The sequence below is a fragment of the Kryptolebias marmoratus genome, linkage group LG4 (genome assembly GCF_001649575.2).
Source record: "Kryptolebias marmoratus isolate JLee-2015 linkage group LG4, ASM164957v2, whole genome shotgun sequence".
NCBI lineage: Eukaryota > Metazoa > Chordata > Actinopteri > Cyprinodontiformes > Rivulidae > Kryptolebias > Kryptolebias marmoratus.
Genome location: NC_051433.1, coordinates 15550337 through 15564195, shown reverse-complemented (window position 1 = coordinate 15564195; position 13859 = coordinate 15550337). Strand labels below are relative to the sequence as shown.

The 13859-nt window shown below is 40.4% G+C and overlaps 1 protein-coding gene across 3 annotated transcripts in view; it reads left to right on the top strand.

Moving 5' to 3' along the window:
- The first annotated feature begins 155 nt into the window (after positions 1-155).
- itpr1a (inositol 1,4,5-trisphosphate receptor, type 1a) overlaps positions 156-13859 on the top strand; it is a 74234-nt gene continuing 60530 nt past the window's right edge. The window contains exons 1-3 of one of the 3 annotated variants that reach the window (XM_017415941.3): positions 156-453; positions 2299-2413; positions 4681-4751. In XM_017415941.3, the coding sequence (XP_017271430.1) occupies positions 2322-2413; positions 4681-4751 (163 nt within the window). In that variant the 5' untranslated portion in view covers positions 156-453; positions 2299-2321. Of the gene's footprint in view, positions 454-2298; positions 2414-4680; positions 4752-13859 lie in introns of those variants that run through there. The other 2 variants (XM_025005834.2, XM_037975500.1) reach the window with 2 other exon arrangements.

The window sequence follows — 13859 nt, the reverse complement described above, 5'->3', positions numbered from 1 at the left end:
TAGTTGCTATGTTTTTTCTCTTTTAAACGACTGACTACATTAACAGAATAGCCAAAAAAACATTCTGAGTTTTTGTTGTTTCACATTTTGTTTATTCAAATAAACTTAGTTGGCGCTTGATAGTCGTGCGGGGAGCGATAGTGTAGTTTCGAGGTGAGATGAGCGCGCATGGACAGCATTTCCCAGCTGCCAACACTACAGCCGCCTGAAAAGGAGGAGAAGAAGAAGAAGAGCTGGCAGAGAGCCAGGCAGCTCAACCAGCCAGTGCCTGCTGCCCGCCTGCCTCAGAGGACGCAGCCGCCGAAAGGTGTCAAATAAAAAACGGGATTATCTGAGCCGCTGACGACCGGACGTCCCCCTCAGCCGGGCGGAGAGGACAGCCACAGACATGTTGTCTCCTGGAGTCCGGAGAAAGACGACCGACTGAGCGGGTCTACAGCCGAGGAGGAGGAGGTAAAGTGGAGCGCACAACTCGGCTTTTACAACCATCTTCCTATCTCGGTTGTTTCTCTCAGCGGAGAAAACAAAAAACTTAACTTCTCCTTACATGGTTATCAGAAAACTTACAGCGTGAGTAAAGCCATCTTTTAGGACAATTGTTGAAGTTGGAGCAGTAAGAGCCTCCCGAGCTGCGGATTTATTTAAAAGTTTTAAAGTTGGGGGGGGGGGTCGGATAAACAATCCCACCAAGTGATGCGCGCTTTTGTGGCTCAGGCAAAAGTCGCTGCGAGCTGTTCAATGAGCTGCAAACTCTTCTTCTTTTTTATTCACCTGACGGGGGGTAAGTGCTTGTGAAACCGGCGGATAAAACGGAACAGTGGTGGAACATGTCCGCCCCGGAGGTGGAGGTGACCTGCCGCAGGTGCAGAAAACCTTCCTGGTCGCTGCAGCTCCCGGCCCCCGGCCCCTAGAGCCACACAACAGTAAACTTCAGAGGATTTTCATTTCCTGCCGCTTCTATGCAAATCCATGCAGCCAGGCAGTGCTGAGCGAAATGTTGCTCCTGCACTTCAGCTCACTTCACTTCATTTTGTTCAAACAGCACCGATTCACCACCTAAAGCCACCCCGGGGTACTGTACAACAAGAAAACAACAAGACAGATCCTGAGCTTTTTACGGTCACTTTAACCCAGTTATAACACCACACATTCATTAGGAAATGACAATTATAGGATAAAGGTATCTCTCTAGAAGCCGGAGAATTGCGATGACCCGTCCCGAGCAGCACAGAGGCGACAGTGGAAAGGAACGACTTCCTTTCAGCGGGAAGAGACCTCCAGCCGAACCAGAAGCAGAACCAGGCTCAGGATGGTCAAAGTGTGAGAGCACAGGAAGGAGACACGAATGTGACTGGTCCAGGTGTGGTTTCTATGGGAAGACGAGGGGAAACACAAAGTTAGCAGCAGCGATATTTGCAAATGCAAACGTGGAGAGTAAAGTCAGCAGCAGAGTGAGGAGATGTGATCAGTTTGTCCTCCAGCGGTCTGAGCCTATAGCAGCAGAACTAAGAGAGAGCCCAGGAAACCCAAAACAACCCTAACTATAGGATTTATCAAAAAGGAAAGTCTTAAAAGTAGACAGGGTGTCAGCCTCACGGACAAGAACTGGAAGCTGGTTCCACAAGAGAGGAGCCTGAGAACCGAAAGCTCTGCCTTGCTCTGCCGCAAGTAAACCTGAGAGCAAAGTGCTCTGTCAGGAAGTGTGGAGCTTGGCTGTTGAGAGCTTTGAGCAAGATTTTAAATCTTGCTCTGAATTTGACAGGGAGCCAGTGGAGAGATGCTAAAACTGGAGATCTGCGAGCTCTTCTAACTCTGATCAGAACTCTGGCAGCAGCATTTTGGATCAGCTGAAGAGGGTTTTTTTGGACATTCAGACAATAAATAATTACAATAGTCCAGCCTAGAAGTGATGAATGCATGGAGCTGTTTTTCTGCATCATTTTTGGACAAGATATTCCAAATTATATTAATATTGTGCAGGTAGAAGAAGGCAGTCCTGCTAATGTTTTCAATGTGAGAGTTAACAACATATTCAGATTTTTTTTAAAATAACATTGAGGTTCCTTACATTCCTCCTGGAAGACAAGTTATCTTTATAGCTACCTTTGAATAATCAATAAGAAATGGCCTGCTGAAGCATATTCTATATAATGGGGATTTGTTACCACTGTAATGATGATCATAAATCAGGAAATTTGATGTTTTTCCGCCTTTTTAAGGATGTCGAACTCTATGGCTTTTAGCGGGACTCATTGAACCGAAGTCTCACCGTGTTTTCCTCCCTCCCCTCCTCTGCAGGCGCTCTCCAGTTTGTGCCAAACATGTCGGATAAGATGTCCAGCTTTTTGCACATCGGGGACATCTGCTCCCTGTATGCAGAGGGATCCACCAATGGTTTCATCAGCACTTTGGGGTACGTCTCTCGAAAGCAGCCGCGTGTCCTCTTGTAACGCCTGGGATGTCTTTTGCATCAGCTCTTCAGTATTTTAAATCACACCTTCTTCCCTTCTTCTTTGAATTGAATAATTGTGTAAATAAATGTTTTGTATGTGGTTCAGGCGACATCCTCTTGATATTTACATGATAGTTTTACTTTGGAGGCATTTCTGAAAAGAAAAGGGAAATGGAGTTTCCCTGTTTATGTCCAAATAAAAAGCTGTGAAGGCAGCTTGAACTCGTGTTTGATTATGTGACAGCGGAGGCTGCCTGGAGGGCAGAAGACACACGGTGAAGTGGTTCTCTGTACCTGCAAAATCTAATTTAAAATAAATTAATTCTCCCACAGTTTCCCAGCTGTACTCAGGTGTTTCATCTGTCAGTTCAGCTTCACATGAAGTACACTATAGATACTGTGCGTGTGCAACACTATACGTTACACCAGGCTAACAACAACAAGAGCAACAGCAATATAAATATTAAGGCCTTTTTCAAAGAGTAATTAAGGATTTAAAAATTTAGTGACAGGCCCTCAAGAGCCACAAGTGGAGCTGTCAGTCGACAGCAACATTCGGTCATTTCTGTTCCTCATTTAACACAAATATTTTATCAAGAGGGAAAATAAACATCAAATTCAAAGTTTCCAGATCTCTGATGAAACAAACAAATTTATGAATCCTGAGAGGCACCTTCACTGCACATCATGATCCACAGCTTTACATGGGACAGATGGGGTTAAAACTTTGTTGTTGTTTTTGGTTTGTTTGTTTTTATGTTCACAGTTTTTGCAAGATTCCTATTTCTCTTTTGTATGGTCACAGTTTTATTATTAGTTTTTAGGTTTTAGAAAGATTTCCCTTAAAGCCCAATTTCTTTTTCTTTTTTATAAATTTTGTTTCACAATTTAAACCATAGAATAGTTCAGTACTCAAGTTTTCACATTGTCTATAATGTCGTGCAGACATGATGTTGGTCCTATCCAGTGACACTATATGTCCATGTGCTATTTTCTTTACAAAAAATAAAGTTTTGTTTTGTACCTTGGGGTCACTAACGGCACATACTCAACAAATAAACTTTAGAATATCATCACCTAAAGTAATCTGTATTTGTTCTGTTTCCCTCCTTTCCTTTATTCTAAAACTAACCCAGCTCATTTGTTTTACAGTTTGCCCGGTTTGATTTCCAGTGTAATAACATCAGGAGGAGTGTTTTGTTTTTAGCGTCAATAATGGAATCAGGGCTCTCAGCTTATCATCCTGGGCCTCTCCCCTTCCTCCCGCCGGCTCGTAAAAAATGAAACGAACAGCAAACACTGAGTCATTACAAAGACTCTGTGGCCTTTCTTGAATTCCAGCACTTCCCACGTAGCCATGAACGCCTCTAAAGCGCACATACTTACCAAAAAAAAATGTCATGAGAGTTTTGGCCAAAAGCCACCCACTCCTCACATAAAACCAGCATTCTCCACATCGTCTGCCCTCGAGGAAACACAATACTGAGAGGAGAGAAAACTCTCTGAGCATCATGGCTTCTCCATCTGAGCAGCGGCACGAGGTCCTGAGTGAAACTGCTTAGAGATGTTCAGCATGAGCCTTCCTGTGTAAAGCGGGTAAACTAATCTACTAGTTGTCCATAACTAACCCCTGAGTGGTGTTCAAGTTACAGACACGGTCCAGATGGGTTCTGTCCACCTAACACACTCATCTTGTTTTTTTTTATTTTTTAGTTGTAAAGGCTGGAGGAGTAGATTGTTCTGTTGGATGACTGGAGACCATTTTGCTGCACAAAAAAAAAAAGAGCTGAAATAGACGTGAGATTGGGCCACTGTCTCAACAAGTGTTATTACAAGCCAGTAAAAGTTAAATTTGTCTCATCAAATTCCGGCCTGCCCACTGGTGATTCAGCCAGAATATTCCTTATTTTTGTGCATGCAAGAAGGAAGGATGGGGGGCTTTTGATCCGCAGCCCTGCCACATTCCACAGTGTTTTGGGTCAAAATAATGAAGCCTCATTTATTGTGAGAGACCAAAGTGAGGCAGTGGAGGTTTTTAGTAGCTGTCAGTACGTTCAGGGTTGTTTATCCTCTACATGCTGATAAAAACACTGTAAAACTATTCTGAAATGATTGGTTGTTTTGGGGGTTTTTGGAATGCTAATGATATCCTGCAAATGTATCAGTGGATTTGTTGAATCTGCACGTGGAGAAATGTTAACAGATTTTTTTTTTTTTTTTTTTACCAGCTTGGTGGACGACCGCTGCGTTGTCCAGCCTGATGCTGGGGACCTCAACAACCCTCCGAAGAAGTTCAGAGGTAATAAACACAAAAGTCCACAGACGTCGTGACACAAACCGCTGTCTGGGAATCCTGCAGAGCGTGTGAAGGACGCTGATAAACGTGTTTCTTTGGCGATGACCACAAAGGTTTTTTTTTTGTTTGTTTTGCTCATACCCATTTGCACAAGTGAAGGGGCAGATGGAGGGAATCCGCACAAATGCGGATTTTGTTGGAAAATAACCCAGAACAATAAAAAGCCTTGAGCTGTTACTGTCGCTGAACTTGCTATTATTAACTACTGGACAGGAAGTAGAACTCGGTTCTCAGGCTAGAAGTTTATACTCCTTAGAATCAGTCTGGCAAAATGTTCTACAGGGAGTTTAAGAAAGTGGGAGTGGCTGTTTGTGGTCCATCTTTTGCAATAAAAATAAGGGGAAAAAGTCATTTTCTTGCTGCTGATAACTTGACTCATGATGTAAGATGGCTGGACCTTTGCCAGATAGATTATTTTTGTTTGATAGATTAAGAAATGTATGAAGAAACTGTCTATGAGGAGCATATGCAAGATATAGGCAGCACAGAACTGCCCTATTCAAAAGGAAAGAATGTCGATCAAACTTAAGGATGTCTTCATTTGTAATCCTGACTGATCCCATTCCTTTCTGTTTTTTTTTTTTTTTCTTTTTAATTTCGAGCATCAGAAACTCTCAGGGGTTTTGTCACGCACCAACATTAGTTGTCTTTTTCATCTCCACCTTTGTGCTTGCTCATGTAAATTCCCACTGGTCCACCACAAAGTCATCAATCTTTCAGCTTTTTTTTAACACTAACATTATATTTGCCACTCGGTTTACAGTAAGAAAATTTAAATGGAATTAAAATGGAGTTTCTATCCAATCCCACCAAAAATAATGACATTATTTCATACAGTAGATTGCAAGATACCGTCTCAGTAATGTGGGTTGTTGACTTAAAAAAAGCAGCCGAGATGGTGTCACTTCCCACATATAAAGCACATATCTGGATGATAATGGAGGCATTGTTTCATTACTGTAGCTTACTCTGAAATGAAACAATTTAGACATTTTACTAAGAACACATTATGTGTTTGTGTGAAATAAACACATGCAAACCTTTGCTGAGAAATTGTTTGTTAAATGCTATTTTATGTTATATTCACCGGCAGCTTGGCTGGTAGAGATCAGTGCGGATGTGGCATAAACTCACACAACTGAACCTTTTATTGGAAATGGTTGTCTAATGCAGAAATGTTTGATCTTAATTAAACGGCACCCTTTGTTTTGTGTTGGTTTGCAAAGAATCCTGTGAAAACAAAATAACTCCCCTAAAACAGAGAAAATTTAAAATCGACAACAATTATAATCAAGGTTAGGAGGCAACTCCATTAATTATTCAAGTTGTATGTTAAAGGGACAGTTCAGTTTGTTTCAAGTGGGGTATTTATCAGCAGTTAGCATCTTACCTGCAGTAGACAGCGGTCAGAATGATATGAGTTCAGAGAAAAAGAGAGAAATTCTCATAGAAGGCTAAAAGCTATACGGAAGAAAACTCATTAAAAATAAAAGCACACATTTCCATTTAATAAAATTTGATTGTTCCGAGTTATGTTTGCAGCACCTTTCCATCAGACAGCTCTTTATATGTAGACATCTGTGGATAAATGCACTACAGAGAGGCCATGTTGGAACATGATCTGCTGCAATATGTGCAGTGAGACTGGACTGTGTTAAACAAACCCTGTCCAGATAACTATCCGATACAAAAGTAATCCAGGGTACAGATTCTCAGCATAGTGTTCGCTTGAATCGCTGTGAAATTTACAAAGTTTTGTTGTTTTAGGTTGTGAAAATTCAGTCTCAAGTAGGACGTCTTGTGAAGAGTTGTTTGCTTCAAGGGAGCTTCTCTCTGATTCTCCAAACTCTGATCACTCTGACTGCCTTCCTGCAGGCTGGATACAGAGCACTCATAACTGCTTCACAGACACCCATTAAAAAAAAACAAAATATCTGAACTATTTCTTTGAGAAATGCAGTGCATGATCACATCACATATTTTTACTCTCTTGTTGCTAAAAAAATAAATACTTTGGAGTTTGGCTCCAGCTATTGGAAATATTGAAAATGATTTATTATGGCCTGCCACCAGGATAAGAGGGCAGTCAGGTTTTGCCTGTGTCTGTGAGTCTGTGTGTATGGTTGTGTTTGTGTGTGTGCATTTGTATGTCTGTTAGCAAAATATTTCATGAACCGGTCGGTGGATTTCAATGAAACTCTCAGAAAGTAATCACCGGATGTACGGCTAGAACTGATTAACCTTTGGAATCGATCTGATTCAGGATGCAGAAATAATCAAAGTTGGCAAACACAAAAATGGCTTTAAGGCAGTCAGTTTTGTGGACATTTAGCTAAACTTTGGTGTGGTAGTAGCTGAGAGTGAGCCCCAACACATACTCCGAGTGTTAAACGATTATGTAAGATCTGTTTTTAAAACTTTGACATATAAGATGGTGGGGCGATGCACATTCCTTCAAGGAATGATAGTTTTTTTGTTTTGTTTTTATTTGCTGCTACCTTGTTTTCACCAGAGGATTAATTTAGAAAATATTTGGCCCACTCGCCAATAATGTAAAAATGTTTTTAGCTAAAACACTAAAAAAAAAACCACAGACCCCGATTCCTCCATAAAAGATGAGTCTGTCTCCCGTTTTTCTGCGTTTCTGCGTGCAGCTGCCAAGTTTATTTTGTAGACTAAACTTCCTCAGTGTCTCATCTGAACTATCCTTTCCCCACGGTTAGCATTTCACTTGGTAAAAGGAAAAGTAATAGTTTTATCTTGTGACTTGATGTTTTAAATGAACCGGAAATAGTCTGCATCAACTGAAGAAAGTTGGCCCCTTTAATCCAATTCTTTCACGATGAGCCGCTCTGGTTAAACAATTTTAGAGATTTAAAAGAATGTGATCTGCAGCAAAATGTCTTTTTTTTTTTTCTTTATTAGTTTGGCCACACTCCTCCTTTCTACCAGATGTTGTGAAATTAAACCCTGGTTGTTTCAACATGATCATGTGGACAAACTAATAAAGAAAGCACAATGTCCTCAGACCTTGACAGAGGGGCCATAATCATCTGTTTACAGCATCAAACATGGTTACAGCGAGGGAACCTCTGCTGGCAAAGAAAGAAAGAAAGCCCACTCAATTTGACTCAGTTATTCTTATGTCATACGCTGTTTTCTCCTGATTTCCTTTATGAAGCTTATCTTTAAAGCACAGGACACTCAAAGGAAAAGGTCTTGACTCAAGATGTTCAACTTTGGAATATCAAAGTTATGTTTCACTATCAGCCTTTTTTGCTTTTTAGGGTACTTTTTCCCTGGTTAATACAATTACAACCCCAATTCTGAAAACGTTTGATGTAAATAAAAACAGTATGATGACGCACAATGGTTTGCAAATCTCATAAACCCATATTTTATTCACAATACAACATAGTAAACATATCAAATGTTTAAGAAATTGTTCCAGTTTTAGGAATAAAAAAGGTGAGTTTGATTTTAATGGCAGCAACACATCTCAGAAAAGTTGGACCATGTTTAGCTCTGAAACATCTCATCATCTTTTAACATCAGTCTGTAAACATCTAGGAGCTGAGGAGAGCAGCTGCTGCTGTTGTCCCATTCTTGTCTGATGGAGGATCCTAGTTGTTCAACAGTCCCGGGTCTTTGCTGGATTTTTTTTTTGTTTCATGATGCTCCAAATGGTCAGAGGTGTGGACTGCAGGCAGGTCAGTTCAGCACCTGGAATCTTCTGCTGTGAAGCCATGCTGTTCTGATGGATGTGGTATGGGGTTTAACGCGGTCTTGCTGAAATATGCAAGGCCTTCACTGAAAAAGGTGTCTGGATGGGACAACAATCCCTGTGTAGCTGCCATCAAATCCAAAAGGACCTTAATTTTTTCTAAAATTAGTATAATTTCTTAAACATTTGGTATGTTTACTATGTTGCATTGTGAACAAAATATGGTTTTATGTGATTTGCAAATCATTTAATTCTGTTTTATTTACATTTTGCGCAACGTTTCAACTTTTTAAAGTCGGGGTTGTATCTAAATGTTTAGTTTTGTTTTTCCCAAGTGTGATCTCAGTGCATGCTGTCAGTGTTTTTGGTTGGTGTATGTAGTAACTCCTGTACAGTGATGGCTGGTGTAGGAATTTCAGTCTCTCAAAACACACGTGAATCCAACAAAAATGGAGAGATCCAGAGACAGCAAAGTGTTTGCAGATGACACTGGAAGCGCTCCAAATAGGCAATTCCCACAGAGATTAGCTTTGGTAAACAAAATTTCACACAACAAATGCTCAACATGTTCAGCTAACGCCAAGACCAGCTTGGAGCAACTGCTTTTGTGAAGCTTTAGTGACCAAAAAAAAAAAAAAAATCAAGTCACACACAATTATTTAAAAATCTGCAGCCAGGTCCACTGGGTCTCTGTCACTGCTGAGGAATGTCTAACAGTCCTCCGTAATGTAAACACAACACCCTCCTCACTGTTATAATCTCCGTCATGGAGCCTGTTTCTGCACTGACACATCGCCCTTCCTTACTGTTTTACAGAACCGTGTGTTTGAAACACTGTACATACGACACATCCGGGTGCGACTGTACCACACGCACGAATGTAACAATATCTTATCTGGTAAAAATACGGAAAAAAAGCTTTTAAAAGTGCATGTCAACACAAATTACATATATCACTGTAAGAAATTGTTAGTAAAATTAAAGCTCTAGTATTCCTTGAAGAACTGCATATCGCCCGCCGCCCTTCTTGCAGAAGTTGTAAACCCAGATCATCAAGGCAATAAAGCAGTCGCCCTTCCTGGAATTATCCTGACAGCTCTGATCAGTTACCCATCATGCCTCTGAAATGTGATCCAGCTGTAGGTTAAAGTACTACACAGTCCTGCCTTTTTTTTTTAACCCGATTTCCACCCAGCTGAACCTTAGCTATGCAGTCATCTTATTGTTATTACTGTTCAAGATTCTTTCTGTTTTTGGCTCAAGAAGGATGGTGCCCAACTCCCTCTGTTGGCCTGCGGTCCCTGCTGCACCTGCTGACAGCAGAGTTCAGCACAGTTCAGCAGAGCAGAGATGACCCTTCAGTAGCCCTTTATGCTTTCATTTATACTTTACACTCCGCTGTTTAATGTCAAGCCGCTTGTCCCCATAGCAACCTGCAATTTGGAAAACTCCCCTTTTGTCGTATGTTGTGCAGAATAATTGCAGCATTTTTGTAAATGATCATATTAGTAAAAACCTTTTGAGTGGTGCATTGTTGCAAACTGTATGAGTGCATTCAGGATTTTATTTTATTGGAGCATTTTTACCTGAGTCCTTGGTTTCAGCTTTGGGTTAGGCTGCACACGATGAATGAAGGAAACATTTTTACATCATTCTGTATTATTAGTTATTATTCAGATCATTTGAAGTGGGGTTATGTGGAAGGGTTATCAACAATTAATATCTTACCTGTTGTAGATATCTCTTTGAACAAACTTTAATCCTGACTGGATTCACAAGCTAACAGCTAGTTTGAGCGAGTCCGAGACCAAAGGGATTTGCTGCAGTCCATTCATAAAAAAGGTCATGGCAGTTCAGACGACCTTTATTTTAGAAACATTTACACTGCCATCAGTTTTGCACAACACAGTTATTCAGCCAGAAATTTTCTATTAGTCCTTCTCAAAGTTCCCCAGGCTCCATCAGTAGTAGGGATGTGTATTTTAAGCAAAAGCGCTCTTTGATTTTGTCCCGTCTAATCTCCAACCTACAACCTACCAGCCACCTCTACAAACTCCAGACTTCTCACACCGCAGGTCCTCTGTAACTAAGTAATCCTTTGTCCTTCACTCATGCAGGGCTAATTATTAAAGCACAAGTGTCAACACTGCAGACTGTTCAAAAAGCAGACAAACAAGATCAACAGCTGCTTGTAAACAACAATAGTATTCTATATAAGTTACTGAAGGTGATGTAAAGATTTATAAAATAGTGTTTGCATGAACCACTATGAGATGGGAGTTGTTTTCAGGCTGTTAGGTCTTAATGGACGTCAGCATATCACATGCCACAACACAGTTTTATTTTTGTTTGGGGCAATCAAAATTAGAACAGAGGCTAATTTCCTGTATTACTTCACGTTTTAGCAACACTTTCAAAATGGTTAACAGTATCAGTTCTTTTCTTTTATTCATTTCGTATTAAATTTATTGCCTTAGCCCCAGCTTGTTTGAAAGATACTGACATCAAATTGAAATCGAATCTTGTATATTTTTTTACATTTTTTAAAATCAGAAACGGCATTAATGAAGCTCTTTGGTTTGGCTGGATTGAAATCAAAACTCAGTTCAAATAAAGGTTTTTGATAAACCACCAAACTGAGCAGTTTGTTGTATCATAAACCTCCCAAACTATAACCAAAAGAACATTAAAGAATTGTTTGTTAAATCAAGACCAGCATTTCCTGGCTGTTATTTATACGGATTAACCCTTTAGCCTGAGAACACCTTTACAGAGATGGCGTCTTCTCGTTCTAGCTACAGATTTCTCCTACATCTGCGCATCTCTGTTTTTGTGTTCACACTTTAAATATTTAAAGCTCATGCAGCCTTTTGTCAGTCAGGAGTAATAACTCTTTGGTGTCTTGTATCTGTTGTCAGCTCAACGCTCGGCTGCTGTCGGAGGAACAACACAGGCGAGCTGGGTGGTTTATCGGAGATAAACAGCAGAAGCTGCCGTGTCGTCTGCTGCTGTCACAGGGAGGAGAGGTCCTGCAGGCAGGGAAAGCTGCTGGCTCTTGACTCGTTTATTGCCTTAGACGCACAAGGGATTTGTTGCTTCCGTGATAATCTCTCCTACAAAATAAAAGCCTCAGAAAAAGCAGCATTTTCTACAGGCCAGTTGTCTTGAAGTCTTTAGCTAGACTAATCAAATTGTTGAAAAGTAGCTCAGATCAGTGATTCGGGCCTCTCTGCCTTTTTAAGCACTTTCACATGTGAACATGTAAGGACTTCTTATTATTTGATGTTTTTAAGGTGCTTTTATGGCAAGGGGTAAATGACATTTCTTCTATATAAGACTTATTAGTTTCTGCAGGGTCAAAAATCAGACATTTACTACATATTTAAAGTCTGTAAAACTTAATAAAATATTTGATTTAAATTAGATCTTAAAATGAATTTAAAAGGAGGAACTTCTGTTACAGGAAGTCAGGCCCTCTTGTCACATTTAGTTTATACATTTAAAAATAGATAGAAGGAAAAATAAAAACGTTTTTGGTCCTAAAAAGTAATTTAAAGATCAAAACTTTCTTTTTTTTAAGGATTCAAAAATCCTAATCCTTTTTCTGTGTCTAACTAATCAAACTGTTCTGATGGTGAATTATGAATCTTAGTGTTGTCATGCAGTAAACTTCATTTAAATCCATTCAGGTTGTTGCCATTCTTTTACAAGCTTTGGCAATCCGTCCGTTCAATAAAAATTCCCAAGCTCATCGTGTATCGAGGACTGTAAAACCGCTGGTTTACAGTCTTACACCAGGTTTTATTGTGTGAACTGCACACACCTTCCTCTTGATCGTCTGTAAATGAAATTTGTAACGGAAAGATGTTTGGATGAGCTGACACTTGTGACGCCCGGCACTCGTCGGTGAAAGCACTCGTTTCCTCGCATTTACATCTTGGGTTGTGCCCGTTTGAGCTGATCTTCTCGTAGGATTTTGACAGCCATCCTCCCATTTTCTGGTGTTTGTGTTGTGATGTTGTTTACGAAACTGCTGACCTCTTGTCTTGCAGGTAATAAGCTCGTTATTCTGGGCCGAATGTGAGTCTAAAAATCATCTTCCTCAGTTGTGAGTCAGCTTTTCACTGATGTGTGACTAGAAGAAAGAATCATTCAATGTATCATTTAGACATGCAGCATTTAACACTCTGCCATCAAAGATTCATTCTTTGCAATTCTTTTTGCAGATATAATAATTAGGAGAATTACTTCATTTTAACCTCATAGTAAGGGTTCAGTATCTTGCTTAGTCATGCTTGATCTGCTTTATGTCACTCTGTCAGTGTGTGAACCTGCTCTGACAAAACAGGAATAGAAAATACCTAACTCAAAATTTGTTGTAATAGTAGCTGAGACTCCAAGGTTGTGAGGTCTTTGTTTAAACTTTGGCATTAACTGTAGGAGTTGACCCTGTTTGTCTGTCAGTAATATAGCTCATGAGCCACTGGAAGGATTTTAAGGAGACGTTCAGAAATGAATCATAGGATGTACATCTAAAACTGATTAACTCTTGGAGTCGGTCTAATTTAGGATGGCCACCACAGCTAATCGAATTTAGCCAACACAGAAGTGGCTCTGACCGAGTTAATTTTACAGATATTGAGCTAAAATTTGATGTGGTAGTAGCTGAGTCAGTCACCACACGTACAATATTAAAGTTTTTTTCAAGGTTTGACCAAAATGGCTGCAATGTTGCCGTTTCTCATCATAAGATGATCCTAACCTAAAACTCTTGGCATGAAGGGCGGCAGGCGATATGCACTCCTTCAAGAAATGCTAAGCTTTTATTTTTGACTTTTATTTTTGATCGTGTCTTTAGAGGATTATAAAATGGACAAATTATGGGTTTGTTTGCTTGTCAGCCTGGAGCTCTCAATTTACATCCACGAGCCGGTTCACGGGCAGTTGTATGAACTGTAAATATATGTACTGACACAACCATCAGCGAGGAGTTTCTCACATTCTTTCGCTCTCTCGCTCTCTCGGCCTTCCTCATTTTTCTTTCACTTCCTTTTCTTTATCTCGCTGACTTTCGCATCAAGTTTAAGAAAACCGTTATCTGACCACGAGGGCACAAAGGGGTGAACTTTAGAGGGTTTGGACCATTCAGCCATGAGGGAATGAATTGTGTGAAAACGGAGGAATTCAGAGAAGAGAAGGAGGGATGACAGAATATTGAAGCGAGGGGGGGAGACGGGGGAGTCCCCACCCTCTCCCACTCTCTTTAAGTCCAACTCCCCTTCTCGTTGCTGGCCTTATTTGGTCATGTAGCTGCAGCTCGAAGGGGG